This window comes from Scyliorhinus canicula, chromosome 2 (assembly GCF_902713615.1).
Source record: "Scyliorhinus canicula chromosome 2, sScyCan1.1, whole genome shotgun sequence".
In the NCBI taxonomy this organism is placed as follows: Eukaryota; Metazoa; Chordata; class Chondrichthyes; order Carcharhiniformes; family Scyliorhinidae; genus Scyliorhinus; species Scyliorhinus canicula.
Window position 1 is genome coordinate 65,295,692 of NC_052147.1, and position 27,804 is coordinate 65,323,495.

At 48.6% G+C, this 27,804-nt stretch overlaps 1 protein-coding gene across 2 annotated transcripts in view; it reads right to left on the reverse strand.

Moving 5' to 3' along the window:
- Positions 1-27,804, reverse strand: part of ccdc175 (coiled-coil domain containing 175) — a 191,839-nt gene that overhangs the window by 139,174 nt on the left and 24,861 nt on the right. For both annotated transcript variants that reach the window (XM_038780307.1, XM_038780313.1), the window contains exons 4-7: positions 27,446-27,674; positions 20,581-20,703; positions 9,606-9,715; positions 8,236-8,317 (exon numbers count right to left, since the gene is read on the reverse strand). In XM_038780307.1, coding sequence (XP_038636235.1) covers positions 8,236-8,317; positions 9,606-9,715; positions 20,581-20,703; positions 27,446-27,674 — 544 coding nt within the window. The remainder of the gene's footprint in view (positions 1-8,235; positions 8,318-9,605; positions 9,716-20,580; positions 20,704-27,445; positions 27,675-27,804) is intronic.

Genomic DNA, 27,804 nt, shown 5'->3' on the forward strand with positions numbered 1-27,804 from the left:
TACACACTGCAGGTCGTTGCGAGTCTGAATGTTTAAGGTGGTGAATGAGGGTGTCGATCGAGCTGGCAGTTTTGCCTAGGGTAGTGTCAAGCTTCTTGTGTGTTGTTGAAACAATGCTCACTCAGGCAAATGGGGAGTTTTCCATCACACTCCTGACTTGTGCCCTGTAGAATTTGAACAAGCTTTGTGGAGTTAGGAGGTAAGTTACTCACTATATAATTCCCAGCTTCTGACCTGCTCTTGTAGTCACAGTATTTATATGGTTGATCCAGTTAAGTTTCTAGTTAATTGTGACCTCCAGAATGGGCTGATGCAGAAATTACTGAAGATAATTCTGCTAAATGCAAAGGGGAAAAAATTACATTCTCTCTTATTGGAGATGGTCGCTGCCGAGCACCTTCCTGCACCCAGTCCATAACCCTGTTGCCCTGTTGCTTAGAGCACTTGAGGTGCAGATCCAGGTACTTTTTAAAAAGCGTTTTGGGTCTCTGCCTCCACCACCAACTATAGTAAGAAGACTCACAACACCAGGTTAAAGTCCAACAGGTTTGTTTCAAACACTAGCTTTCGGAGCACTGCTCCTTCTTCAGGTGAATCTACATCATGACCACCAACTATGGCAGCGAATCCAGACTTCCACCACTATCTGCATAAAAACATTCTTCCTTATGTCCCTTCTACACCTTTTGCCACTTATCTTGAAAGATCACCTCTCATTTTACCAAACTCCAGTGAATACAGACCAAACTGGTCTAACCTTTCCTCATAAGATAATTCTTTCATCCCAGGAGTGATGCACCTCAAATTTGCACACCATTATTGGCAGAATTTCAGTGTTTCTCTTGACACATTTTTCACCCTAACCTCAAATCTACAAACATGTTTTCACTTTCTGAGCCTTCCCATGCTTATCCCATTTGAGTTCCCAGTGAACTTAATTAAATAATTATATTGAAGGCCAGTGACACTGTAGCTCCTAGACTCCTGCTATTGCACTTTTAAAACATTTGTGGTAAGCTTTAAGGTGCAGTGTTGCCAGATCAGCTAAAATTAGCAGAAATCAGGGGCTGGATTCTCCGTTGGCTAACGGCGAAATTGGGAAATGCGATTGGGCAGAGGATAGGCTCGGATGACAAAATCGCAGCGGGCGCCGATTTGACACCAAATCGCAATTCTCCGTCACCTTGACAGCAGCGTCAATGCGGTCTGGAACGCACGTAAAGTAAACACCGATTACGTATGATTGGCGAGCCCGACCCAGTATTCTCCAGGGACTCCGCAATTCTTATCCTCCAATGGGCCAAATTCCCAACGGTGCAGTTCAGTTGGGCGTTTAAAAATCGTGAAACCGCTGTCGTGGCTGATGAGGGGTTGAGAGCGAGAGAGAGAGAGAGAGAGAGGAGGCAGGACACAGAGAGGAGGAACATATGGCTGCAGGGCCGGACACTGGGCTGGCTGGATGGGAGGTGGGGGGAGCCCTGCCAGGGCCGGGGGAGAGGTGACAGGGAAGAGGCTAAGTGGCCGAATGACACCCCACAATGTTGAGGCAGTGTCCAATCCCGGATCGCCATTGCGCGGCCTGCAGGGCAGCCACCTTGCTGCGCACCCCACTGAACACCCACCTTAAACCCTGGTTCTGCAGAGTGACACCCACCATGTGGGTGTCCCCTTCCCTTCCACCATTTGTCATTCAAGGTGGAAGGGAAGGGGACACCCACATGGTGGGTCTAAGGTGGGTCGAAGATTCTGGCTGAGCAAAGAGACAGTGTGACATGTCTGCCAGATGATGGCACACCTGGTACCGCGGGGTATGGGGGAGGACACGCGTTCCCAGTGGCTGGCATGGTGACAGTCGGCCTGAACTTGCACGCGAAAGCGTCCTTCCGAGTGGGGATCTGTCCGGGATCTCAAAGACCTCGGTGCACAGGTGCATCCATGCCATCACAGAGGCCCTATCTGCCAAGGTGGGTCAATACATCCATTTCAATATGGACGGAACTACCAGGATGCCCGAGAGGCTGGGTTCGCCGCCATCAACAGGGTGCCCCGGGTTCAAGGGGTGATCGACGGGGTGCATGTCCTCCTACGAGAACCTGCAGATGACAGGACGCACTACAGAAACGGAAAGAGTCACTTGTTGAATTTGCAGCTAATATATGACCATCAGCTGCATATATAACCATCAGCTGCTCATCATTCATCTCTGCGCCTGACACCCGGGCAGCGAGCATGATGCCTTCGTCCTGGCATATTCAACGATTCCTGCCATGTTCAAGATGCACCCCTACCCCCCACCCAGGGTTATCTGCTGTGGTCGTGGCTGATGATACCGATCCGGAGGCCACAGACCAATGCGTGAACCACTGCAACGATGTCCATGTAGCAACCAGGAGTCTGATCGTACTGTGCTTCAGCCCCCTGAAGATGCGGTTCAGGTCCATGGACTGCTTTGGAGGGGCCCTCCAGTATGATGCTGAGAGGGCCGACGGCATCGTGGCGGTCGGCTGTGGCCTCCACAGCATCATGCAGTAGAGGGGTGACGATCTGGAGGAGGAGGAGGAACGTCTGATGGGGAGAATGCGGGAGGATGACATGTCTCACTGTTCTGTCAGATGGGTGTGAGGGGGTGGGCTGGTCTATACTGGCCAGAAAAGTGGGTGAGGATGTGTAGGATATGGGGCCGAGGCCGGCACGGGAGGCAGCACGACATGTGCGGCAAGGCCAATGTGCACAGGTTACTCTGATCGCATCCAGGTTCACCAACTAGGGGTGGGGGAACTGGCCAGGGGCACGAACACTGCACCCCACCCCACACACCCTCACTGGCCCCCGCCACATCCCGCCGTCTACAACCCCTCTGCGATACATACCTGCCGCACTATGGGTGGTGGACCCTGGGTTGGCAGTAACAGCCTGGTCCATGGGATGGAGGAAGATGACAACCCGCTCTATGATGAGCTCTGGCGCTCCCCTTTGCATGTTAACGTCTGACTCCTGCCCACAGTAGCACTTTCCACTGCCCATCTGAGTGATCCCTGCATGGGATCTGGCCATTCCATCACACAGTCCCAAAGTCCCTGGGGTGACAGTGGTAGGGATAGTTGTGGGGTGGGCCGGGGGAAGCTCGGGTCCAGGCCACCCACAATGTCCGCCCATTCCCTCCCACATTTCTGGCCAGCACAGACCAGCCCACACCTCAGATCAATCTGACAGAGCACTGAGACAGGTGTAACAGTTTAATCTGAACAAATATTTACAGGTTTGTGCTCCAGTCCCTTTAACTAAGCTGTACCCTGCACCCGTGACAACTTAACTGGCGTCTAACTTTCTAGCCTTATGGGCCCAACGGTATGTTTCGGTGGTTCCCCTGACGGTACAGCAAGAGTGGAGGAGTAAGGTGAAAAAAAAATCACACGTGAACAAATTAATATTTAAGATCCAATATTACATCCCTCATATAATGTACAGACAACACTGGTCACATGAGGAGATGTGATTTAGCTGGTCTTAAATTAGGTTATAGATATTTAAATATTTGTCTATTCAAGTTTTTTTTATTTCTTTGATTTTAAAAAAAGATTATCCCTCAGTGTCCAGTTTGAAAATGGCAAAATACATTCCGTATTATAACTTTCGTATGAAAAGAGACCAAGAGTGGAATTTTCTCATATTCTTTGTTGAAGTGTCGATGCAGACAGGAAAAGCAGAGTATAGCCCGTCTGCTATTTCTGCCATATTTTAAAACACTTAGATGAAAGAAATCAAGGAGATGGGTCCCACGATGTTGTGCTGGCACCCCGATGTCAGAACAATAAAAATAGACCCCACAGATCCCCCCACCAGGGATGGACCCTCTACAGTAGTATCTCCTGACAGTGCCAGGGTACTGCTTGGGCATGACCCTCTCCCCACTGGGGGCTGTCCTCACCTGTGAACCCCCGGTGTGCTCTGTTCGCCAGTTCTGCCAAAAATATATTTAAATGTATTATAATGGAGTTCCCATCATTGCATGGTGGGAATCCCATCCCTTTGGGCCATCGAGTCTGCACTGCCACATAAAAGGCACCTGATCTGCCAATCCTAATGCATTACCAGCACTTATCCCATGTGAAGACGTGCCAAGTGCTCATCGAGGTTCTTTTTGAAGGATGTGAGGCAACTTGCCTGCCTCTACCACCTCCCAGGCAGTGCGTTCCAGACAACCACCGAACTCTGTTTATCCTCAGATCCCCCCTGAACTTCCCACCCTTCACCTTGAACTTGTGGCCCCTCGTCACCAACCCTTCAAATAAGGGGAAAAGCTGTTCCCTATCCACCCTGTTCATGAGCCTCATAATCTTGTGCACCTCGATCAGATCGTCCCTCAGTCTTCTCTGCTCCAGCGAAAACACCCAAGCCTATCCAACCTCTCTTGATAACTAAAATGTTCCATCCCAGGCAACATCCTGGTGAAACACCTCTGCACCCGCTCCAGTACAATCACATCTTTCCTATAATGTGGCGACCAGAACTGCACACAGTACTCCAGCTGTGGCCTCATCAATGTTCTATATAACTCCCAACATGACTTCCTTGCTTTTGCAATCTATGCCACAATTGAAAAAGCCAAGTGTACCATAGGCCTTTTTCACCACTCTATTAACCTGCCCTTCTGCCTTCAGAGATCACACACAAACACAAATACAAACACGCCAAGGTCTCTCTCTTCCTCAGGACTTCCCAGTGTGCTGCCATTCATTGAATATTTCTTTGTCAAATTGCTCTTTCCAAAGTGTAACACATCACACTTCTGAGGATTAAATTCTATCTGGCACTTTTCTTTTTTAAAAATATTTTTATTCTCCTCCTTTTTCACATTTTCTCCCAGATTTGCACCCACCAACAATAAACAATAAGCGGTAACGAATATAATGTTAATCCCCTATCTGCCACTTTTCTGCCAATTTGGCCATCCAGTCTATATCGTCGTGTAACCCAAGACTCAACCTCCGTTAGGCCATTCCCCCCAACAGTGTCCAAAATGGTGGGCGCGATTCTCCCAAACAGGGAGAAATCGTAAGGCTGGCGTCAAAAACGGGCGGGTTTGACGCCAGCCTCCACCTCCCCGACCGGGAACCGATTCTGGTCCCCGGTCGGGGCTAGTATGCCGCGGCCGTGAACTCCGGCATCGCGGGCTTAACGAATTTCGTTAAGCCCGCTTGCTAGAGTTTGCGACGGCTGACGCGTCACATGACGTCATCGCGCATTTGCGCGAAACCCGCGCATGCGCGGGCGGGGATGCCCCTCAGCCGCCCCGTGAATTGATACAGCGGGGCGGCGGAAGGACAAAGAGTGCGCGGGAATCGGACCCGCTGCCCGCGATCGGTGCCCACCGATCGCGGGCCCATGGCACCCTTGGCACGGCCGTGGTTCTGCCGTGCCAATCGGTGCCATGGTTGCCAATATCCGAACTTTACGGCCGTTTTTACGAACGGCCAGACCAGGTGTGTTTGCCGTTCGTAAAAACGGCCGTAAAGGGCTTGGACTTCGGCCCATCGGCCAGCTGAGAATCGCTGCTCGTCGTAAAAAAACGGCGGCAGCGATTCGTGTCGGGAGTCGGGCGTGGGGGGGGGGGGATGAATAGCGGGAGGGCGTCAGACTAGCGTGGCCGTAAAAATTTACGACCCCCGCTATTCTCCGCACCGTCGTGAGTGCGGAGAATTGCGCCCGGTATCTTTGTTAGAGGGGGGGACAGCCATGGTTGATTCCTGCACTGACTGTCTGCTCTTTCTAGCAGACACCCATCTGTCTGCCAACACCTTGGGTGTGACCACGTCTCTATAACACCTGTCTATGATACTTTCCGCCATCTAAATGCTCTTAAGTGCATCCAACTGCTGTTCCAACTGAACTCAGTGAGGAGCTGCCATTGGATACACTTCCTGCAGATGTAGTCATCTGGAAAGCTGGAAGTGTCATGAACCTCCCACATCTGGGACACATGGGGCAGCACGGTAGCATAGTGGTTAGGCCAGGGTCCCAAGTTCGATTCCCGGCTGGGTCACTGTCTGTGCGGAGTCTGCACGTCCTCCCCATGTGTGCGTGGGTTTTCTCCGGGTGCTTCGGTTTCCTCCCACAGTCCAAAGATGTGCGGGTTAGGTGGATTGGCCATGCTAAATTGCCCGTAGTGTCCTAAAAAGTAAGGTTAAGGGATGGGTTGTTGGGTTACGGGTATAGGGTGGATACGTGGGTTTGAGTGGGGTGATCATTGCTCGGCACAACATCGAGGGCCGAAGGGCCTGTTCTGTGCTGTACTGTTCTATGTTCTATCTCACAGTGAGAGCACTGAACCCTGCTGACTGATATATCTAACATTAATTTATTGAGTCAAAAAAAGTTATTAAATTTAGTACTAATTAATTAATTATGTTAAAATCAATACTTATTAAATTTAACTTAAAATTAACTATATGGTCCCTTGAGCTAGATTTCTCCGATAAATATTAAATGTGAAATGCACTAATTTCCTAGTTACTCCGTAACTTAGTTCATACTCATTTTTCAAATTTTGAACAGATTCCCAACCAGCCAATCAGATCACAGCTTTACTGTGATGTACTTTTCCGTTTTTTTCCCCAGTCCCTGATACCCAGCAGGTATCAACTGTTCTGAAACTCCTCATCCCCGAGTTCGCATCAACTCCTCTCCCTGCCGACGAGTTAGATTAACTTCAATTTTCAATGGCCCTTCTTTGATTGTCCTTGTTACAATTCAATCCCTGCTTGGCTTCAAATTCCCAAGTTTAAAGCTTAAACCTCACTCTGCCTGTGGTCTCATTCCGCATGTGGCCTCTCTCCCACTGCTCATGCGCAAAGCTTACTGCCCCTCCGCCATTCCTGTCCGCCAAAAACAGGGGGGGGAAATTCCACCTCCCCTATATTCCATGTATATCAACTAGATTGAACACAGATCTCCGAGCTCAAATGTTAGTATATTAGCACTATATCAAACAGAAAAAGTAACAAACTGAATTCACAAACAAAGTCAAATAAATTAAACAAGAACAAATAAGGTTGGAAATATGCAACAGATCTGAGAGAAAAAAGTTATCAGTTTGGGTTTCTCTGCTGAATGGGTCTGCCAAAGACTCCCCACTTGAAACATTAAACTGTCTTCCATTTCAAATACTGTTGGAAGTGTGGATTTCCAAGCACTTAAGTTGCTATTCCAGAATTACAGCATTTAGTGTTTTTGTTTTTATCTCAGAAGCATATGATAATGTGGATACTATCAAAATACTCCAGTCCAGAAATCTATGGTACGGATTACCTGGGATACATTTTATGTTCCTCACTGGCTGTGCTATTGGTGAGTGGAACACATGAAATAGGGCACATTCCCACCCACCCCTGAGCTCAACCTCACAATGCGGTGTGTGTGTGATTCAATAATAAACTGCTCACATCATAACATGGTTATGGGCAGCCCAATTTAAAAAGTCTCCCAAGGTTGGGAAGGAACAAGGGTTTCTATCTCTGGGGGCTTCCCTTTGCAGATTGGGAGGTGCCCCCTCTATTAAGATAGAAAATCCCATTCTTTCTACCTTCCTGCTGCTTTAAAAACACCTCCCCCTTCGCCCCTCCTCCCTAACATGTCCAAACCCTCCCGTCTAAGATCAGAACTTATTTATTTCCGTGGATCTAATGGGTCTTGATTTGCTTCCTCATTGCAGTCCCAGTAGTGCCCATTGGTGCCCTAACGGATTGGGCAACAGCTCCCAAGGACAGGAATTCCTCTTGAGTGAGGAATGGAAGTCCCACTCTGCTCTGCCTGCCTGAAGCGCTTTATGACTGTGGGACTGGCATGTGTGGGGCAGGTTGACTCCATGCTGATTTTGCTTCTGAGGAAGGTAGGGCGCAATCTGCCCCCACCCAGCCACCCTCCTGTAATCGTCAGCCCCATTTATCTGAAAATATTTTGAGCAAATCCATACATAGTTATAGTACAGTACTTTGGGAATGGAAACATATTATTTGGATAAGTAAAAAAAAATTATTACTGCTTTTATTGTTTTATCACTACTTAATGTTTTAGGTAAATATTTGTATCTATGATGTTTTCCAGTTCACAGAATTGTGGTTAGTCATTCTAAAATTATTCTATAATCCAGAAAATTTTAAATTTCAGAAATGACTTATACCAAGTATTCTGGACTGGATTACAGCATCTTTATTCTAATACATTAGATGTTCCAACCTGTTGGATTCTTGCGCGGAAATCTGCAGCCTTTCTTCGTAAATCAGCAATGAGGTTACTTAATTCATCCATAATATTCTGTCTATTGAAAATAAAAAAAAGCACAAGTAACATACTTAAAGTTATTAAGTTATTTTTCAGAGCTGCATACATTTGGTAACTTAAAGGGCTCAACGTATGCACAGCCTGCGCAAGAACCTTTGAGTTGCTGTGCAGTCACGCATCTTATTTAAAATTTTTAAATTTAAAAAATAAATTTAGAGTACCCAATTCAATTTTTCTAATTTAGGGGCCATTTAGCATGGCCAATCCACCTATCCTCCAATTCTTTGGGTTGTGGGGGTAAAACACATGCAAACACCACTCGGACAGTGACCCAGGGCCGGAATCGAACCTGGGACCACGGCGCCACCGTGTTGCACGGCAGTCGCACACCTTAAAGGAAATATTATTCCCACCCTTCATCTTCTTCCTCCCTCCATTATTCTTATCTCTCTCATTCTTCATCATCCATTCATCTAAAGGTTAACGTGCAGATTCAGGCAGCAGTTAGGAAGGCAAATACAGTGTTAGCATTCATGTTGAAACGGCGAGAATACAAGACCAGGGATGTACTTCTGAGGCTGGAGAAGGCTCTGGTCAGACCCCACTTGGAGTATTGTGAGCAGCTGAGGGCCCTAGATCTAAGGAAGGATGTTCTGGCATTGGAAAGGGTCCAGAGGAGGTTCACAAGAATGATCGCTGGAATGTATCATTGGAGTTTAGAAGGATGCAGGGGGATCTTATTGAAACTTACAGGATATAGCGAGGGCTGGATAGAGTGAACATGGAGAGGATGTGTCTACTTGTAGGAGAACTAGAACCAGAGGACACAATCACAGACTAAAGGGATGATCCTTCAGAACAGAGGTGAGGAGGAATTTCTTCAGCCAGAGGGTGGTGTATCTGTGGAACTCTCTGCCGCAGAAGGCTGTGGAGGCCAAATCACTGAGTGTCTTCAAGACAGAGATAGATAGGTTATTGATTGATATGGGGAGAAGGCAGGAGAATGGGGAGGATAAAAATATCAGCCATGATTGAATAGCTGAGCAGACTTGATGGGTCGAGTGGCCTAATTCTGCTCCTATGTCTTATGGTCTTATCATCCTTCTATTTTGGCCCCTCTCCCTCTGATTCACTCCTTTCCCAGCATCAATGAAAAAATTACTTTCAGCATTGACTTTTCACATTAACTTCATAGCAGTGTTAATGTAAGCTTACTTGTGGCAATAAAGATTATTATTATATTATTATTAATTCTGAACAAACATATATGTGTCATGTTATAATCAGCGGGCAAAGAATACTTATGTAATGGAGTTTTGTTTTACTTCCGAGTCTCTAGTTCGCCAGCTATTTTTGATTCTTCAATGAATTTTGTTTGAAGATTGTTTTCTTCCCTTTCCAGAGTTTTATTTTGAGCTTTTAACAGCGCATTTATCTGTAAAATTTGGGAGAACATAAAGTTAAGTGCATTGATTAAAATCAAAATTCATTCTCTTATCAAATACAAATTGACGTATAAATGTGAAAATATCAGATCCTCATTATGTTTCAAAAATTAAATTAAAAATAAAAATGGACTAGTTCCCAAAAGCAGCCTTAATTGCTACTTCCCAGCTTGCTGTTCTTTACTGCCTCTAGCGAGACAACTCTGGACTCTCCCTACTCCCACTTGGTCACTTGTGTCAGAGCAACCTTGACCTTGCGTAATGCTCTTTCACAGTTATTGACCTTGCCTTTTCCCTCGTCACCTTTAAAAGCTTCTACACAATCCAACTCCCTATTTTTACTTTTCGCAACGTCCTTCTTCGTAGATTCATATCTAATTCAAATATTTTACAATATTAAAGGCAACACATTAAATATACATTGCATTTTTAGTATTAAATTATTTTAAATTTTATTCTTATAGAAATAGAATGCACCATGATATATGTAACAAATTGTAAATTCTTTCATTCAATTATAATTTTTTGAATCTAGACAATTGTGGTGAACAGGATTAATTAATAAGACGAATATCCATTTTGTGGTGATATGCCTGTACATAGTTAGCAATGCGACCTCCACACAGCTGGTGGACTTCAGGGTCAGTGGCCATGCATGCGTGCGGTGGCGGCCTTGGCGGCGGACTTGGACTCCGGAACTAGGCCCACAAAAGAGACCCCCCCCAATCGGCTGGGTGCCTGACCCTCAACCCCCACACAAACATTCCCCGGCTGCCTATAAGGCCCAACCTGGCCTCCAATCGGCCCGCCCCTGACCAGGACAGCCGTGGACTGGGTCCGCAGCCGCCACGCGAGTATCCCGACCGGCTGGAGCACATTAGTTCCGCGCCGTCGGGTCTTCGGCAACTCGGGGGCGGAGAATGGCTGAGCGGGCCTCTGGCAATCGCCCCAGGTAGGTCCCATGGGGAGTATGCTGCTTTTTGGGGCCCGCAGATTGGGGAACCGGCGGCAGTCCGATTTCTTGCGGGAACATGGATTCTCCGCCCCCCCGCACCGCAAGGGTGCAGAGAATCCAGCCCCCTGTGTTATCTTTCCACGTGTTTGTTAATAAATCATCTTTCTAGTTAAACAACTAGATGTTCTGTGTACATCATTACAACAGTTGCATCACAGAACACAATATGGTATCAGAAGTGCAGAACCCTTAAAGATAACAATGGAGAAGACGGGGTGAATTAGGCTGAAGAATGGAAAGAGAAAATTCTTTCACCGATCTGGTGAACTACGTCCATCTGCAACTCAACACAACAAAGGACTGTGAAGTTAGATATGGAAGGTTTAAAGGCATCCCACCAGCTTCAAGCCTCGGGTAATGTAGATGAAAACTGGCATGTGTTGAAGCAGCAATTTAGGCTCTATAATGCAGCCCTTGGCCTGCAGACACAGTCTGATGAGAGGCGGATTGTGTTGCTGCTCATGATGGCAGGTCCTCAAGCAATAGAAATATACAATACCTTCACCTTCGACAGCGAAGAGGAAAGCAAAGGCTCTGATGAGATGATAAAGCACTTTGAATGGCAATGCTCTCTGAAGAAAAATGAAACATTTGAATGATACCGATGCATACCCAAAAAGCAGGCAAATCTTTGCCTTCTCAGTCACTTATACACCAATAACCTGCTCATCGATGTTCAGTTGGGTTCCATCTGGGCTGCTCGGCTCCTGACCTTAGATTAGCTCTGGTCCAAAAATGGACAAAAATGTTGAATTCAAGAGGTGCGGTGAGAGCGGCTATCCATTAAGGCAACGTTTAATCAAAAATGGCATTAAGGAAACCTAACAAAAATTGAAGTCAATGGGAATCAGGGAAACTTTACTGGCTAGAGGCATACCTAGGACAAAGGAAGACGTTGGTGGTTGTCTGAAGTCAATCATCTCAGCCGCAGGTTGCAGGAGTTCCTCAGTGTAGTGTCATAGGCCCAAGAATCGTCAGGTGCTTCATTAATGATAAGTTCAGGAATTATGTTTCCTGATGATTGCACAATGCTCAGTACCATTCACAACTCCTCAGATACTGAAGCAGTTTATGCCAATATGCAGCAAGACCTGAACAATATTCAGGCTTCGGCTGATAAGTGAAAAGCAACATTTGTGAAAAGCAACAAGTGCCAGTCAATGATCATCTCCAGCAAGTGAAATGTAACCATCTCATCTTGATATTAAAAGGCATTATCATCACTGAATCTCTTACCATCAACATCCTGAGGGGTTAAATTGACATTGGGCAGTATGGTAGCACAGTGGGTAGCACTGTTGCTTCACAGCTCCAGGGTCCCAGGTTCGATTCCGGCTTGGGTCACTCTGTGTGGAGTCTGCACATTCTCCCCGTGTCTGCGTGGGTTTCCTCCGGGTGCTCTGGTTTCCTCCCACAAGTCCTGAAAGATGTGCTGTTACGCAATTTGGACATTCTGAATTTTCCCTCAGTGCACCCGAACAGGAGCTGGAATGTGGCGACTAGGGGCTTTCCATAGTAACTTCATTGTAGTGTACCAAGCCTACTTGTGAAAATAAAGATTATATTATATTTTATTGATAAGAAACTGAACTGGACCAGATTTATAAATAAATAAATCTGGTGTCTACAAAAACAGGTCAGGTCTGAGAATTTTGCAGTGAGTAACACATCTGACTTTCCAAAGCTTGTTAACCATCAACAAGGCACAAACCAGGAGTGTGATGACATTCTATCCACTTGGATAAGTGCAGCTCCAATGACACGCAAGAAGCTCAAAACCATCCTCGCCCACTTCGTCGGCACCTGATTCACCACCTTAAATGTTCACTTTCTCAGTCATGAATGCATGGCAGCAATGTGTACCATGCATAAAATATATTGGAGCATCTCGCAGCAGCCATATGAAAACACCAACAACAGCACGTTCCCCTTCAAGCTACGCTGCATCCTTATGTTGTACTATATCATCATTGGTGGGAGACTAGAGGACTGGGAAATCTTTAGGGGCAACAGAAAGCTACTAAAAAAGCTATAAAGAAGAGTAAGATAGAGTAAGAGAGTAAACTTGCTCAGAATATAAAAACAGACAGTAAAAGTTTTTACAGATATATAAAACAAAAAAGAGTGGCTAAGGTAAATATTGGTCCTTTAGAGGGTGAGAAGGGAGTTTTAATAATGGGAGATGAGGAAATGGCTGAGGAACTGAACAGGTTTTTTGGGTCGGTCTTCACAGTGGAAGACACAAATAACATGCCAGTAACTGATAGAAATGAGTCTATGACAGATGAGGACCTTGAGAGGATTGTTATCACTAAGGAGGTAGTGATGGGCAAGCTAATGGGGCTAAAGGTAGACAAGTCTCCTGGCCCCGATGGAATGCATCCCAGAGTGCTAAAAGAGATGGCTAGGGAAATTGCAGATGCACTAGTGATGATTTACCAAAATTCACTAGACTCTGAGGTGGTCCCGGTGGATTGGAAATTAGCAAACGTGACACCACTGTTTAAAAAAGGAGGTAGGCAGACAGCAGGAAATTATAGGCCAGTTCACTTAACTTCGGTAGTAAGGAAGATGCTGGAATCTATCATCAAGGAAGAAATAACGAGGCATCTGGATAGAAATTGTCCCATTGGGCAGACGCAGCATGGGTTCATAAAGGGCAGGTCGTGCCTAACTAATTTAGTGGAATTGTTTGAGGACATTACCAGTGCAGTAGATAACGGGGAGCCAATGGATGTGGTACATCTGGATTTCAAGAAAGCCTTTGACAAGGTGCCACACAAAAGGTTGCTGCATAAGATAAAGATGCATGGCATTAAGGGTAAAGTCGTAGCATGGATAGAGGATTGGTTAATTAATAGAAAGCAAAGAGTGGGGATTAATGGGTGTTTCTCTAGTTGGCAATCAGTAGCTAGTCGTGTCCCTCAGGGATCCGTGTTGGGCCCACAATTATTCACAATTTACATAGATGATTTGGAGTTGGGGACCAAGGGCACTGTGTCCAAGTTTGCAAATGACACTAAGATGAGTGGTAAAGCGAAAAGTGCAGAGGATACTGGAAGTCTGCAGAGGGATTTGGATAGGTTAAGTGAATGGGCTAGGGTCTGGCAGATGGAATACAATGTTGACAAATGTGAGGTTATCCATTTTGGTAGGAATAACAGCAAACGGGATTATTATTTAAACGATAAAATATTAAAGCATGCTGCTGTGCAGAGAGACCTGGGTGTGCTAGTGCATGAGTCACAGAAAGTTGGTTTACAGGTGCAACAGGTGATTAAGAAGGCAAATGGAATTTTGTCCTTCATTGCTAGAGGGATGGAGTTTAAGACTAGGGAGGTTATGCTGCAATTGTATAAGGTGTTAGTGAGGCCACACCTGGAGTATTGTTTTCAGTTTTGGTCTCCTTACTTGAGAAAGGATGTACTGGCACTGGAGGGTGTGCAGAGGAGATTCACTAGGTTAATCCCAGAGCTGAAGGGGTTGGATTACGAGGAGAGGTTGAGTAGACTGGGACTGTACTCGTTGGAATTTAGAAGGATGAGGGGAGATCTTATAGAAACATTTAAAATTATGAAGGGAATAGATGGGATAGATGCGGGAAGGTTGTTTCCACTGGCGGGTGAAAGCAGAACTAGGGGACATAGCCTCAAAATAAGGGGAAGTAGATTTCGGACTGAGTTTAGCAGGAACTTTTTCACCCAAAGGCTTGTGAATCTATGGAATTCCTTGCCCAGTGAAGCAGTTGAGGCTCTTTCATTAAGTGTTTTTAAGGTAAAGATAGATAGTTTTTTGAAGAATAAAGGGATTAAGGGTTATGGTGTTCGGGCCGTAAAAATGTGGAGCTGAGTCCACAAAAGATCAGCCATGATCTCATTGAATGGCGGAGCAGGCTCGAGGGGCCAGATGGCCTACTCCTGCTCCTAGTTCTTATGTTCTTATTCCTTCACTGTTGGCAGGTTAAAATTCTGAAACTCCCTTTTTAATAGCACTCTAGGTATACCTACACCAGACAGACTGCAGTGGTTCAACAAAGTGGCTTATCACCACCTTCTCAATGCTTTTTATGTACTTATAACAATTCAGCGTTGTGTACTAAAAAATAAAAGAAACTAACTGCAGATGGTGGAATCTGAAACCAAAGAGAAAATGCTGGAAAATCTCAGCAGGTCTGACAGCATCTGTAGGGAGAGATAAGAGCTAACGTTCTGAGTCCAGATGACCCTTTGTCAAAGCTGCCACAGCTACCCTGACTGCACTTTGTGCCACATCCAATTGTATCCATCCCAATATAGTGTATTATTGCTCACATTGCAGTCTGCTTTTCATTGGGGAGACCATTTTTGCCAATCACCTCCATTCAATCTAAAAGCATAACCCTTGCTTGTTATTTTAACTCGCCATCTTGCTCTCATGTCATATTTGTCTAGCCAGGTATTCAGAGGAGAGGCTGAGCTATTTCATTCAAATATAAGCATTTTCTGTATCTTATTTGTATATTTGTCTGATTGATAGCTCAAGAGATATTTTTAAAATGCCGCTGCTACTATTATTTCATCAGATTGTCTTGTTGGTATTGGATAATCCATCGGAAAATATCAGAGAGAGAGAGAGAGCGATAAATAGGCCAAGGAGACTCAGTGGAGGTCAGCAACACTTTGTTCAGTTCGCAGACATGAACTAGAGCTTCCACTACAGTTCTCCTGTCCATTGCCACTCTGAACTTAGCCTCATACATGGTTCCAAAGAAGTTCGATATATGTTTGCCAAACCATATCTCAGGCAGGCTTCTCTGTCCTGCCACACCAGGGGCGCGATTCTCCGCTCTCACGCCGGTTCGGAGAATAACGGGCCGCGCATATTTTCACGGCGACGCTGGTCCGACGCCCTCCCGCTATTCTCCGAACCCCGCACAAACTACACGTCGGCATTCCCGGCAAAGGCCTCGAACGACCCCCCGACATGACCAGAATCCCGACTTATTGGCCCCCCGCTATTCTCCGGCCCGGATGGGCCGAAGTCCCGGCGTCGTCACGCCATGTTTTCACGCCGGCCAACTTTTGAAGTTCGTTAATAAGTCGTGCTGGCTGACGAGAGCTTCGAGGAGGTGAGCGCACCGCTCAGCACACAGCTCAGCGCACTGCTGGAGTCTGCCCACAACGGGGAAGGCATCCCCGAGAACGGGAGGGGGTCCAGAGCTGGGGGGAGTGGGGGAGACTGAGGCGGGAGTGGGGGAGACTGAGGGGGGGTGGGGGAGACGGAGGGGGGAGTATGGGAGACTGAGGGGGGAGTGGGGGCGACTGAGGGGGGAGTGGGGAAGACTGAGGGGGGAGTGGGGGAGACTGAGGGGGGAGTGGGGAGACTGAGGGGGGAGTGGGGGAGACTGAGGGGGGAGTGGGGGAGACTGAGGGGGGAGTGGGGGAGGTAGGGAGAGAGTGAGCGAGTGACTTGTCCAACCCCGGTTACAAAATGTCTGCCACCATGCCATGGCATGCCGGGACATACTCCATGAATATCCAGGTGGTATGCGACACCCACATGACGTTCATGAACGTCTGTGCAAGGTTCCCAGGGAGTGTGCATGACTCCTACATACTGGCGTACATCCCTGCGATGTTTGAGGGACGTCCACCCCGGCTGAGGGGCTGGTTGCTAGGCGACAGGGGTTATCCGCTGAGGTCTTGGCTGATGACGGCTATACGGAGGCCTCCGACCAATGCGGAAACCCGATACAACGAGGCCCATGCAGCAACCAGGGGTGTGGTGGAGCGCTGCCTTGGCCTCCTGAAGATGAGATTCAGGTGCCTGGACCGCTCTGGAGGGGCCCTGCAGTACCAGCCCGACAGGGTCGCTCGCATTGTTGTGGTCTGCTGTGCGCTGCACAACATCGCGATGCAGAGGGGAGATGACCTGCTGCAGGAGGCGGAGGGAGAAGCCAGTGGCAGTGGTGCCAGCACAGAGGAGGAGGAGGAGGAGAGGGAGGAGCAGAAGGAGGAGGAGGCTGGCGGAGTGGCGGGCGCAGCACGCAGACATGACCCAGGTGCTGGTGATGTCCAGGAGGCGGCACGACGGACCCGGCGAGGACGGCGGGCACGCGACACCTTGGTGGCAGCACGGTTCACGCGTCGCATGCGACGTCCCCGCTGAACACCAAACCGCCACCTGCATCGCTAGTCGTGTAGAGGGTCAACACACAACTGCCACCACCACAACCCCACCCACACCCCCTCTCAGTGTACACTGCTCCACTTCGACATCACCCTTACCACTGGGTCCAGACGGTATGGCACAACATTGATGGCTGTGTCAGCGGGTGTGATCAGTGCCATGTGGAATGATGACAGCCCGCTCTGCGATGAGCTGTGAGCTCAGAATTGTTAGAGAGAGTCTGATGCATGGCAATAGCTGAACCATCCACCTTGGTGGCCACTGAGTTCATCGCGGACACTCCATCACGTGCCCGCATGGGCTAGCTGTGGGAGGGGGTGGGGGAGGGGCAGGGACTACACACCCGGCACCGAAGTTTCACCGCTCGTCAACCCCAGCGACAGTCGGTCCCCATCACGATTCCTGTGGCTGTGGAACAATCACACGGTATTACAAGTAAGGTGGAACAGTGCGTTTAATTTTAACAATAATTTACAGGTGCCCTAGCCCCTACAACTAAACTGTGCCCTTCACCCATGCCAACTTACACAGTGCCTCTCTTTGTTGCCTTACGGGCCCTACCACTACGTCTAAGTGATTCCCCAGATGATACAGCAGGAGTGGAGGAGGACTGCTGCGAATCGTCCCTTTCGACTCGTTTCTCCTTCGGCAAGCGTTACCTGGGGCGACCCGGCCTTGATGGGCCAGGGTGCTCTTTGGGCATCTCGGGTGACGTTGTGCCACCCTGCTCTGCCTGCTGCCCACCCGATGCACCACGGATGGGACGGGGGGAGGCCGAGAATTCTGGGACGTCCCGTGATGGAGTTAATGGGATGGGCCCCGAAACCTCCTCCTCCCTCGGGGAGCCCGGTGGCGCCCGGGCCTCATTTTGGGACAGAGCTGCGAGCGGGGAGGTGCCCCGTCGCGCCACCGACACCTGGCGCTGCCAGTCCTGGAGGCCTGCAACGGTATCCACCAGGATCCGAAGGTTTGCAGAGACGGAGTCCAGGGAGTTAGACATTCCCGCCAGGGACTGTACGATCTCAACCTGTGAGTGCACGACGCCATCCAGCACGTGTCAGGCGGTTGATGCTCTCCGCGACTGACTGCTGGGACTGTGCAATCGACTGCTGTGACTGTGCCATGGCGTGCTGCGACTGGGCCATGACCTGCTGAGACTCGGCCAAGGCCCGCAGCGCACGGGCAATGTCGTGTTGGCTCTGGCGCATTGCAGCCTGTGAGAGGGCTACCCTGTCCAGGGCCGAGGATGACGCGTGCACATTAAGTCCAACGCCTTGCATAACCTGACCCATTGCCTCCACCGCGGATGCCACCCGTGCGGTGTCGGCCTGGGTTGCTGCCATGAGCGGCACCACTCCCTGCTCCTGGACGCGGTTCGACTCCTCTAACAGCGTCTGCAGAGTCTGGAAGACAGCCCTCATCCCGTCATTGTGTCCCTGGGTTTCTTGATGCATCGGCTGGGCGGGTGGGTTGAGAAACTCCAGGAACTCGGAAAACGTCTGGGAGCTAGCTGGATGCTGGGCCTGGCCTGCCCTCCGCCAGTCCGGGCCCTCGGCTGCTCCGACCTCCACCTGCTATACCTGCTCAGCTGTGATGTGCGACCCAGACTGTGACCCAGGAGCCTCATCACTAAATAGGCCAACAGGTGAGTGTCTCTGGGATGGTGGATGGTGTGGGAGATAGCTGTGCCGCAAGCTCGAGGTCGTCTTGGGTGGACGCCTCCTCTATGTCATCGGCCGGCGGAGAGGCCGCAGGGCGTTTGCGGGCCATTTCTCTCTCTTGCCCTCTCGCTGCCCTCTGGGCGTCCTGCTCCACAGATTCGGTTGGGGAGGATGGGACTCCCCGCTGATCGGGTAACCTCTGTCTTGCAGCCCTGGGTGAGGTGGGGGCAGATGCCTGTGTCCGCCTGGAGGCAGACGGCCCTGGTCGTTCGGCAACACGTCCTAGGGAAGAGAATGAAACGGGTTATTTAGAGACGCTCGGCCGGGCGCTGGACGGTCCCAGTGGGCAGGGTGTGAAGGAACAGAGGATGGGGGAGGTGTTCCAGTGGGCAGGGTGTGAAGGGACAGAGGATGGGGGAGGTGTCCAAGTGGGCAGGGTGTGTGAAGGGACAGAGGATGGGGGAGGTGTTCCAGTGGGCAGGATGTGAAGGGACAGAGGATGGGGGAGGTGTCCAAGTGGGCAGGGTGTGTGAAGGGACAGAGGATGGGGGAGGTGTTCCAGTGGGCAGGATGTGAAGGGACAGAGGATGGGGGAGGTGTCCAAGTGGGCAGGGTGTGTGAAGGGACAGAGGATGGGGGAGGTGTCCAAGTGGGCAGGGTGTGTGAAGGGACAGAGGATGGGGGAGGTGTTCCAGTGGGCAGGATGTGAAGGGACAGAGGATGGGGAAGGTGTCCAAGTGGGCAGGGTGTGTGAAGGGACAGAGGATGGGGGAGGTGTTCAAGTGGGCAGGGTGTGAAGGGACAGAGGATGGGGGAGGTGTGCCAGTGGGAAGGGTGTGAAGGGACAGAGGATGGGGGAGGTGTCCAAGTGGGCAGGGTGTGTGAAGGGACATAGGATGGGGGAGGTGTCCAAGTGGGCAGGATGTGTGAAGGGACAGAGGATGGGGAAGGGGGGGGGTGTTTGTCATGCAGGGTTGTCTCACTTGTTGCAGCTCCGCCAACCTCGCATTGCGCGATCTTCTGGGTGGCAGATCCCCCAACAAGGTCCAGTGCCCTCTGCTCAAACGTGGTGAGGGGTTGCAGGATGGGCGAACCCCCTCCAGTCTTGTTCCGCTCACGAGTGCTGTGAGCGGTCTTGTCCTGTTGGGGGAGGGGGCATAGGTAGATCATTACAATACGGCAGGTATCAGCAGTCCGTTCAGATACTGGCACAGTTTGGGGGTCAAGTTGTAATAAGACCATTGTATCTCTCCACAGGGGCCAGAGCGCTGGGTCTGTGACTACTTTGTGAACCACCCTCAACTCACTCTGCCCCAATCCCCCTCCACTCCCCGTGCCAGGGCGGGGCGAGGTGGGTGATTAAGTAAAGGGGGGAGGGATGGTTATGACCCGGGGGCACCCTCTTGGCACTTACCCTGGCAGCCCTGGTGAGGTTGTGCATCTTCTTCCGACATCGCTCTGCAGAATGAGGAGTCTGCCCCACAGCACTGACGGCAGAAGCCACCTCACGCCAGGCCTGGCGCGTGGGCGTGTTCATGTCGTAGTCACGTTCCAGCATCATCGCGCACGTGATTGACGCGGCCCCGTTCCTAGCCCATTTCCCGGAAGTGAATACGTCAGGAACGGGGCCATGTCGGGCCGTCGCAAAAGTCGGCCGTTTTCACGGCCGACTTCGCAATTTTCCGCGGGTGCGGAGAATCGCGCCCCATATTTCTCGCCAACCAGCCAATGGGGTTTCTCACTGCCAGTTCCATGCTGTCTGGAAATCCCCAAGTTGCCAGCGTAACGGAAAATCCCGACAGCGGAGAATCCAGCTCCTCATCTTTCACTTCGGCATTTCATAGCCTTCCAGGCTCAACAGTGAGTTCAACAATTTCAGACCTTAACCTCTGCCTCCACCCTCAGCAACGCGTTTTGATTTTTATTTGTATTTGCAGATAGCTACCAGCATTTTTGTTTTTGTTTTTATTTCTGGTTTTTGCATTTGCATTAATGATGTTTTAAGTCTTACCTCTTCCTGAACTGATAGATTCTGGTTCAACTTGGTCAGTTTCAGATTTAATTCATCAACTTGGTTTTTCTTTTCAAAATTTAATGCATTCTGATTCTGAACCAGATAGTATATTTCTGTAAACTAAAATAAATAAATATTTTTTACATTTATGCGGCAATTACAAACATGTCAAAGTATTAACTGCATTTAAGCATTCTGTTGAAAGTTATGTTGACATATTAGCCAAACCTAAACAAAAATCTCACTCCTTAGGAAACTTAGGCACCAAACAAATAACGCTGTTTTCCTCTGTGGAGCAGTCTGATAGTCAGACCCAAGAATATGTGAATATCTCACACTAACTCTTCTGTCCAAATTCACTTAAATTTCCTGCAAATCTCATGAATATTCACTTCAAAGTAAAATAGCTGCAAATCAGTATCAACAACTGGGGCCAAGGAATACACCAAACTGAAACCGAAGGCTGAATATTCATCTGCTGGCACCGAGTAACCCCTCGTCAGCCTCGTCAACCAGATATTCAGGTGCTGCAAGATACAGTAATTTTTCTGGTGTTTTGAGCAAATTTCTCAGTGTCTTCCTTAAAAATGATTCTCATGAGATCTGCTCTGTATTTGAAGAGGAGCGGGGTGCGTGGTGTTGGTAGAGAAGCTATGAGGTTGTGGAAGGGGCACACAGAGGGCATTGTGCTTCTCCCATGGAGGATCAAATGAGAGGTATGCAGGCCACATAATTTTTGTTGGGTCAGGAACCTTGGCGGGTTGTGATGTATAGTTTACTTAAAGTAACATTTGAAACCCTGTTAGAAATTGAAATTTCCCTTCCCCTGATATTTTTGTGTGGCCAGGTGACTGTGGGAGCTCTGCCAGGTAATTCTGTTTGTGAACGTTTGGGGAAGGTTGTTGTGTCAGGAACCTTTTGACAGGTAAGTGTAAAAGGTCTTGCCAATGCCTTTTTATATCCTCCATTCCTCTTCCATACCCCTGTCTCCACCACCAACACTGCTGCGCTCCCCCCCGCCACATCTCCAGCAACTCCCTGCAATCCCCTTCCCTAATTACAGAGCAGGTCTCACAGTACAAATCATTTAATAATAACTGCCAAGGTACGAGAAAATTCCTGCAGCAATTGAAAATTTGGTTGAAGTGGCATTTGTGGCAAGTGGAACTGCAGATAGCTTGTGTGCAATGTTCTATAGCCTTTATTATGGGTGACGATACATTCAGGCAGAGAGATTAATTGTAAAAGATCGAGAAGATTTAGACATATTGGATGCTATGCATGAAATGCAATCCTTTCAATTTGCACCCAGATAACGCTCGTTTGTGGGCAAAAATACAAAGGAGAGACTTCTGGTGACACCATGTGGGAGCCAGTTGCACCAAAGGTAGCTCCCGCCACAGTCCTGCTTTTTTAAAATTCTTTTTGCCTGGTATATAGGGGATTTTTGCAGTCAAACACGGCCTGCCAAATTACATAAAGAATTATTGCCAGAGTTATATCGAAAATCGCGTCGATGAAGTCTGCTGGAAAGAAGTCTCAGGCCAATAGTCAGGTGAGGAAGTTGGAGGGAGGTAAGATGGTGGACACGGTTGTGCCTTGAAACAATGTATGCGGAAAACCTGTTGTTATATATTTCAGAACCAATGGGGGGCATTGGAACCATTATAGGGATTTTGGAGGACTTTGGTCGGTTCTCCGGGTACGCGTTAAAGGGCAGCACAGTAGCACAGTGGTTAGCATAGTTGCTTCACAGCTCCAGGATCCCAGGTTCAGTTCCCAGCTGGGTCACTGTCTGTGCGGAGTCTGCACATCCTCCCCGTGTGTGCGTGGGTTTCCTCCGGGTGCTCCGGTTTCCTCCCACAGTCCAAAGATGTGCAAGTTAGGTGGATTGGACATGATAAATTGTCCTTAGGGTCCAAAATTGCCCTTAGTGTTGGGTGGGGTTACTGGGTTATGGGGATAGGGTGGAGGTGTTAACCTTGGGTAGGGTGCTCTTTCCAGGAGCCGGTGCAGACTCGATGGGCCGAATGGCCTCCTTCTGCACTGTAAATTCTATGAATCTAAACTCCCATCTGCCATCTCGCCGCCCAAGTCTCCAAACAATCTAAATCCTGCTGTATCCTCTGACAGTCCTCATCGCTATCTGCAATTCCACCAACCTTTGTGTCGTCAGCAAACTTACAAATCAGACCAGTTACATTTTCCTCCAAATCATTTATATATACTACGAACAGCAAAGGTCCCATACATTTGTACAGAGAGTTCCCTTCCTGTCACACTTGGTCAGGCATCCATCTCCCTTAACCTGAAAAAGGACAAGGATCCTGCGGAATGCAGCTTGTAACATCCTATTTCACTGCTTAACATAGATGCTGAGTTGTTAGCTAAGCTTCTGGCGTTGATGTTGGAACCTAGTCTCCCAGACGTGATTGGGGAGGACCAGACGGGATTTGTAAAGGGTCGAAGGCTGACTTTCAGTGTGTGGTGACTGCTGAACGTGGTTCCTAACCTGGCACCGGGCCAGAGAAGGAGAAAATTGTGTCATTAGATGCAGAAAGGGTGTTTGACAGGGTAGAGTGTCGGTACCTCTTTGAAATTTTCGCAAGATTCAGGTTGGGCACTGGGTTTGTGTCGTGGGTTTGTTTGCTGTACAACGCTCGTTTGCCAGTGTTCATACAAATACCATGAGTTTGGGGTTTTTACAGTTACACAGGAGAATGAGGCAGGGATGTCCTATGTCTCCCTTACTGTTCGTATTCGCGATTGAGCCATTGGCCATTGCCCCGACGGCCTCAGATAAGTGGAAACGGATAGTTTGGGATGGAGTGGAACATAGGGTATCCCTAGAACATAGAACATAGAACAGTACAGCACAGAACAGGCCCTTCGGCCCTCGATGTTGTGCCGAGCCATGATCACCCTACTCAAACCCACGTATCCACCCTATACCCGTAACCCAACAACCCCCCCCCCCCCCCCCCCCTTAACCTTACCTTTTTGGGACACTACGGGCAATTTAGCATGGCCAATCCACCTAACCCGCACATCTTTGGACTGTGGGAGGAAACCGGAGCACCCGGAGGAAACCCACGCACACACGGGGAGGACGTGCAGACTCCGCACAGACAGTGACCCAGCCGGGAATCGAACCTGGGACCCTGGAGCTGTGAAACATTTATGCTAACCACCATGCTACCGTGTTGCCCCCATGTATCCCTGTATGCAGATGATTTTTTAATTATATGTGAAGGACCCGGTGCCCACCATGAGGGGCATAATGAGGATACTGAAGAACTTTGGATCCTTTTCCAGACACAACTTAAATCTGGAGAAGAGTGAGTATTTTACAGTCAGCACCCTGAGGAGTGGAGCCAGTCTGGGGAAACTTCCTTTTTGCTTAGCCAGGTCCAGCTTTCGGTATATGGGGATCCACGTGGCTTGAGATTGGACCCGACTCCGCAAACTGGATTATACCAGCCTGGTGAACAAGGTTAAATCTGACCTATAAAGGATGGACAACCTTCCTTTGTCCGTGGCGTGCAAGGTTCAGCCAGTTAAGATGAATATTTTGCCAAGATTTCTATTGCAGTGTCTTCCGGTCTTTCTTCCCAAATTATTCTTTGTGGGTTGGAACGGTTCATATCAGCCTTTATATGTGGGTAAATGTAAATTTCCGAGCATTTGGCGGGTTATTCGACAGAGGGATAGACAGCCAGGAGGCTTGCACTGCCTAACTTGATATTCTATTAATGGGCTGCTAATGTAGAGGTGGTGTTGGGAAGGTGTGGGGACCTGGGGTCTACCTGGGTGCAGATGAAGTCTGGATCATGCACGGGGTCTAGTTTGGGTGCACGTGATGGCTTCTCTTCCGTTCACACCGGCAAAACCGGTCGAACCCGCGCGTTTGTGTCCACTTAAAAATTATAGAGGCAACGCCATCAATATTTTAAACTGAGGTCAGTATTAAGGTAAGCTACCATTTGTGCTAACCACGTGTTTGAGGTTGGATGCCACATTTGGGGCGTGAAGGGTGAAGGGGCAGGAGAGATTATGTGACCAATTTCTGGAGGGGTGGTTTGCCTGCCTGATGAAATTGAAAGAGAAGTTTGGGCTCTTGGGCCCGGATTCGTATAGGCCCCTTCAGGTAAGAAATTTTGTTAGACGAACGTTCCTGACATTCCCATTCCTTGATGGTGTAAGGATCCTCCTGTTAATCCCTTTAAGATTGACTTCACCTTTAATTTTAAAACAGAAAACTCCAGCAGGATGTGCAGTTTGGTCTGACATCAGTAAAGGCATCCAACTGGTGGTTGCAATCACTCCACGTCCTGGGAGGTCGGCCTGCTGCTGCAACTACTTCAACATCTGAAGCAAGGACACTTATCTTCCATTTAATCCTCTTATTATTTGTATCCTTCCCCCTCCCTCTGTGTCCGTCTTGTGTGAGTTGGGTAGAGGGTGGGATTGTAAAAGGGTGGCAGGGGAGTAGTAGATTAGTTGGCCATTATTCTATTATAAGTATTGAATGTCAGGGCAGCACGGTGGCCTAGTGGTTAGCACAACCGCCTCACGGCGCTGAGGTCCCAGGTTCGATCCCGGCTCTGGGTCACTGTCCGTGTGGAGTTTGCACATTCTCCCCGTGTTTCGCCCCCACAACCCAAAAATGTGCAGAGTAGGTGGAAATGCCACGCTAAATTGCCCCTTAATTGGAAAAAATAATTGGGTAATCTAAATTTATTAAAAAAAATAAGTATTGAATGTCTTATCTCTATTTTTGTTATAAATAAATAGTTGTTATGTTTCACTTACAAATCTGGGGCGGGATTCTCTGACCCCCCCCCGCTGGGTCGGGGAATCGCCGGGGGCCGGCATCAATCCCGCCCCCGCCGTGTCTCGAATTCTCCGGCACCGGAGATTTGGCGGGGGCGGGAGTCGCTCCGGGCCGGTCAGTGTGCTCCCCCCCCGGCAATTCTCCGGCCCACGATGGGCCGAAGTCCCGCCACTGTCATGCTTCTCCCGCCGGCGTGGATCAAACCACCTACCTTACCGGCGGGAGCAGGCGGCACGGGAGGGCTCCGGGGTCCTGGGGGGGGGGGGGGGGGGGAGGCGCGGGGCGATCTGGCCCCGGGGGATGCCCCCACGGTGGCCTGGCCCTCGATCGGGGCCCATCGATCGGCGGGCGGGCATGTGCCGGGGGGCACTTTTTTCCTTCTGCCTTTGCCATAGTCTTCACCATGGCGGAGACGGAAGTGACCCCCTCCCCTGCGCATGCACGGGGATGATGTCAGCAGCTGCTGATGTCCGGCTCATGCGCGGACGTCCGCTGGCCGGCGAAGCCCCTTCGGCCCTGGCTGGTGTGGCGCCAAAGGCCTTCCACGCCAGCCGGCGGAGCGCCAACCACTCCGGCATGGGCCTAGCCCCTCAATGTTAGGGCTTGGCCCCTAAAGGTGCGGAGACTTCAGAGTGGTTCACGCCACTTCATCACGCCGGGACACCCCGTCCTGCTGGGTAGGGGAGAATCCCGGCCCTGATTTCCATAAGTTACCGATGCAGTCAACAGCCAAAGATCTCAGAACCTTTATCCAAATTATTGGTTAATTCACTTGTGTTTGGATTCTGGTGTATTTGGGGCTGGAATCGACTGCACCCAGGGTGTCATAACAATAGAGAAGATCCTTTTGTATGTGGGGACAGAGGAGAGTAATACATCCGGTATATATGAGTGGATTCATCAATCCTCTCCGCCCCAGGTTGCAGGAGCTCCTAAGTATAGTGCCCTACTCCCAAGAATCTTCAGGTGCTTCATGAATGGTAAGTTCAGGAATGATGACGTTTACACAATGTTCAGAGTAGGTGGAAATGCCACGCTAAATTGCCCCTTAATTGGAAAAAATAATTGGGTAATCTAAATTTATTAAAAAAAATAAGTATTGAATTCACAACTCCTCAGATACTAAAGCAGTTCATGCTAATATGCAGCAAGACCTGAGCAATATTCAGGCTTGGGCTGATAAGTGAAAAGCAACATATGTGCCACACAAGGGCCAGTCAATGACCATCTCCTCTTGATATTCAAAGGCATTATCATCACTGCATCCTTTACCATCAACGTCCTGGGGGTTACATTGACATTGGGCAGCACATAAGCACAGTGGGTAGCACTGTTGCTTCACAGCTCCAGGGTCCAGGTTTGATTACCGGCTTGGGTCACTGTGTGGAGTCTGCATGTTCTCCCCGTGTCTGCGTGGGTTTTTTCCGGGTGCTCCGGTTTCCTCCCACAAGTCCCGAAAGACGTGCTGTGAATTGGACATTCTGAATCTCCCTCTGTGTACACAAACAGGCGCGGAATGTGGCGACTAGGGGCTTTTCACGGTAACTTAATTGCAGTGTTAATGTAAGCCTACATGTGACAATAAAGATTATTATTATCATCTACTTCAAGGAGTTGGTCACTTTTAGCTGCTGGGTGAGGGGGCATTTGTTCCTACCATGGGGGCTGTGGGGCTATGTTAATGGGGGGGGGGGAGAAGTGGTTCTTTTTTCCTGTTTTTGTTTGTCGTTGATGGGGGGATTATGTGATTTGGTCTGTTGTTTTCTTGTATTGCTTTCCTGTTGTTTCTATTTTTATATTTTATAAATGAAAATGTTACTAAAAATATTTTTTTAAACTCAAATATAAAGGAAATTCTAGATGGTTGGCATGTAATAAATACACAAGCAACCCATTTTGTTGTACAAATGAACAATAATTAATTTTTGAATTAAAATTTATGGTTTGAAATTAGTTCATATATTAACAAAAATACACGTGTTAACAGAATTTAATTTTTTTTTTCTTTCGAATCCAAGGGGAAATTACCTTTGCTGTCAAGATTTCCTTCTTTGCTTGAAAAACCTTTTGTTCCTCACTTATCTCTTCTTTCAATTCTGCTATATCTCTGGTCACAACAATAATTTTCTGTTGAGTATCACGTATATTGTCATATGTTTCATTCAATGTAATTTGGTCACTGGTACGCTTTTCCATCACCTCATTCAACTGGGACACATAACGATCATATTGTGCTCCTGCCTTTTGTTGTGTTGGGCTGAGAAAATAAATGATGGAAATAAATATACAATGGATAATTAATCCTATAGTCAGGTGGCTTGATAGGCTCATTGCTACACAATGTACCTGATATCATTCTAAATTCAGCATTGATTATCAACACAAGG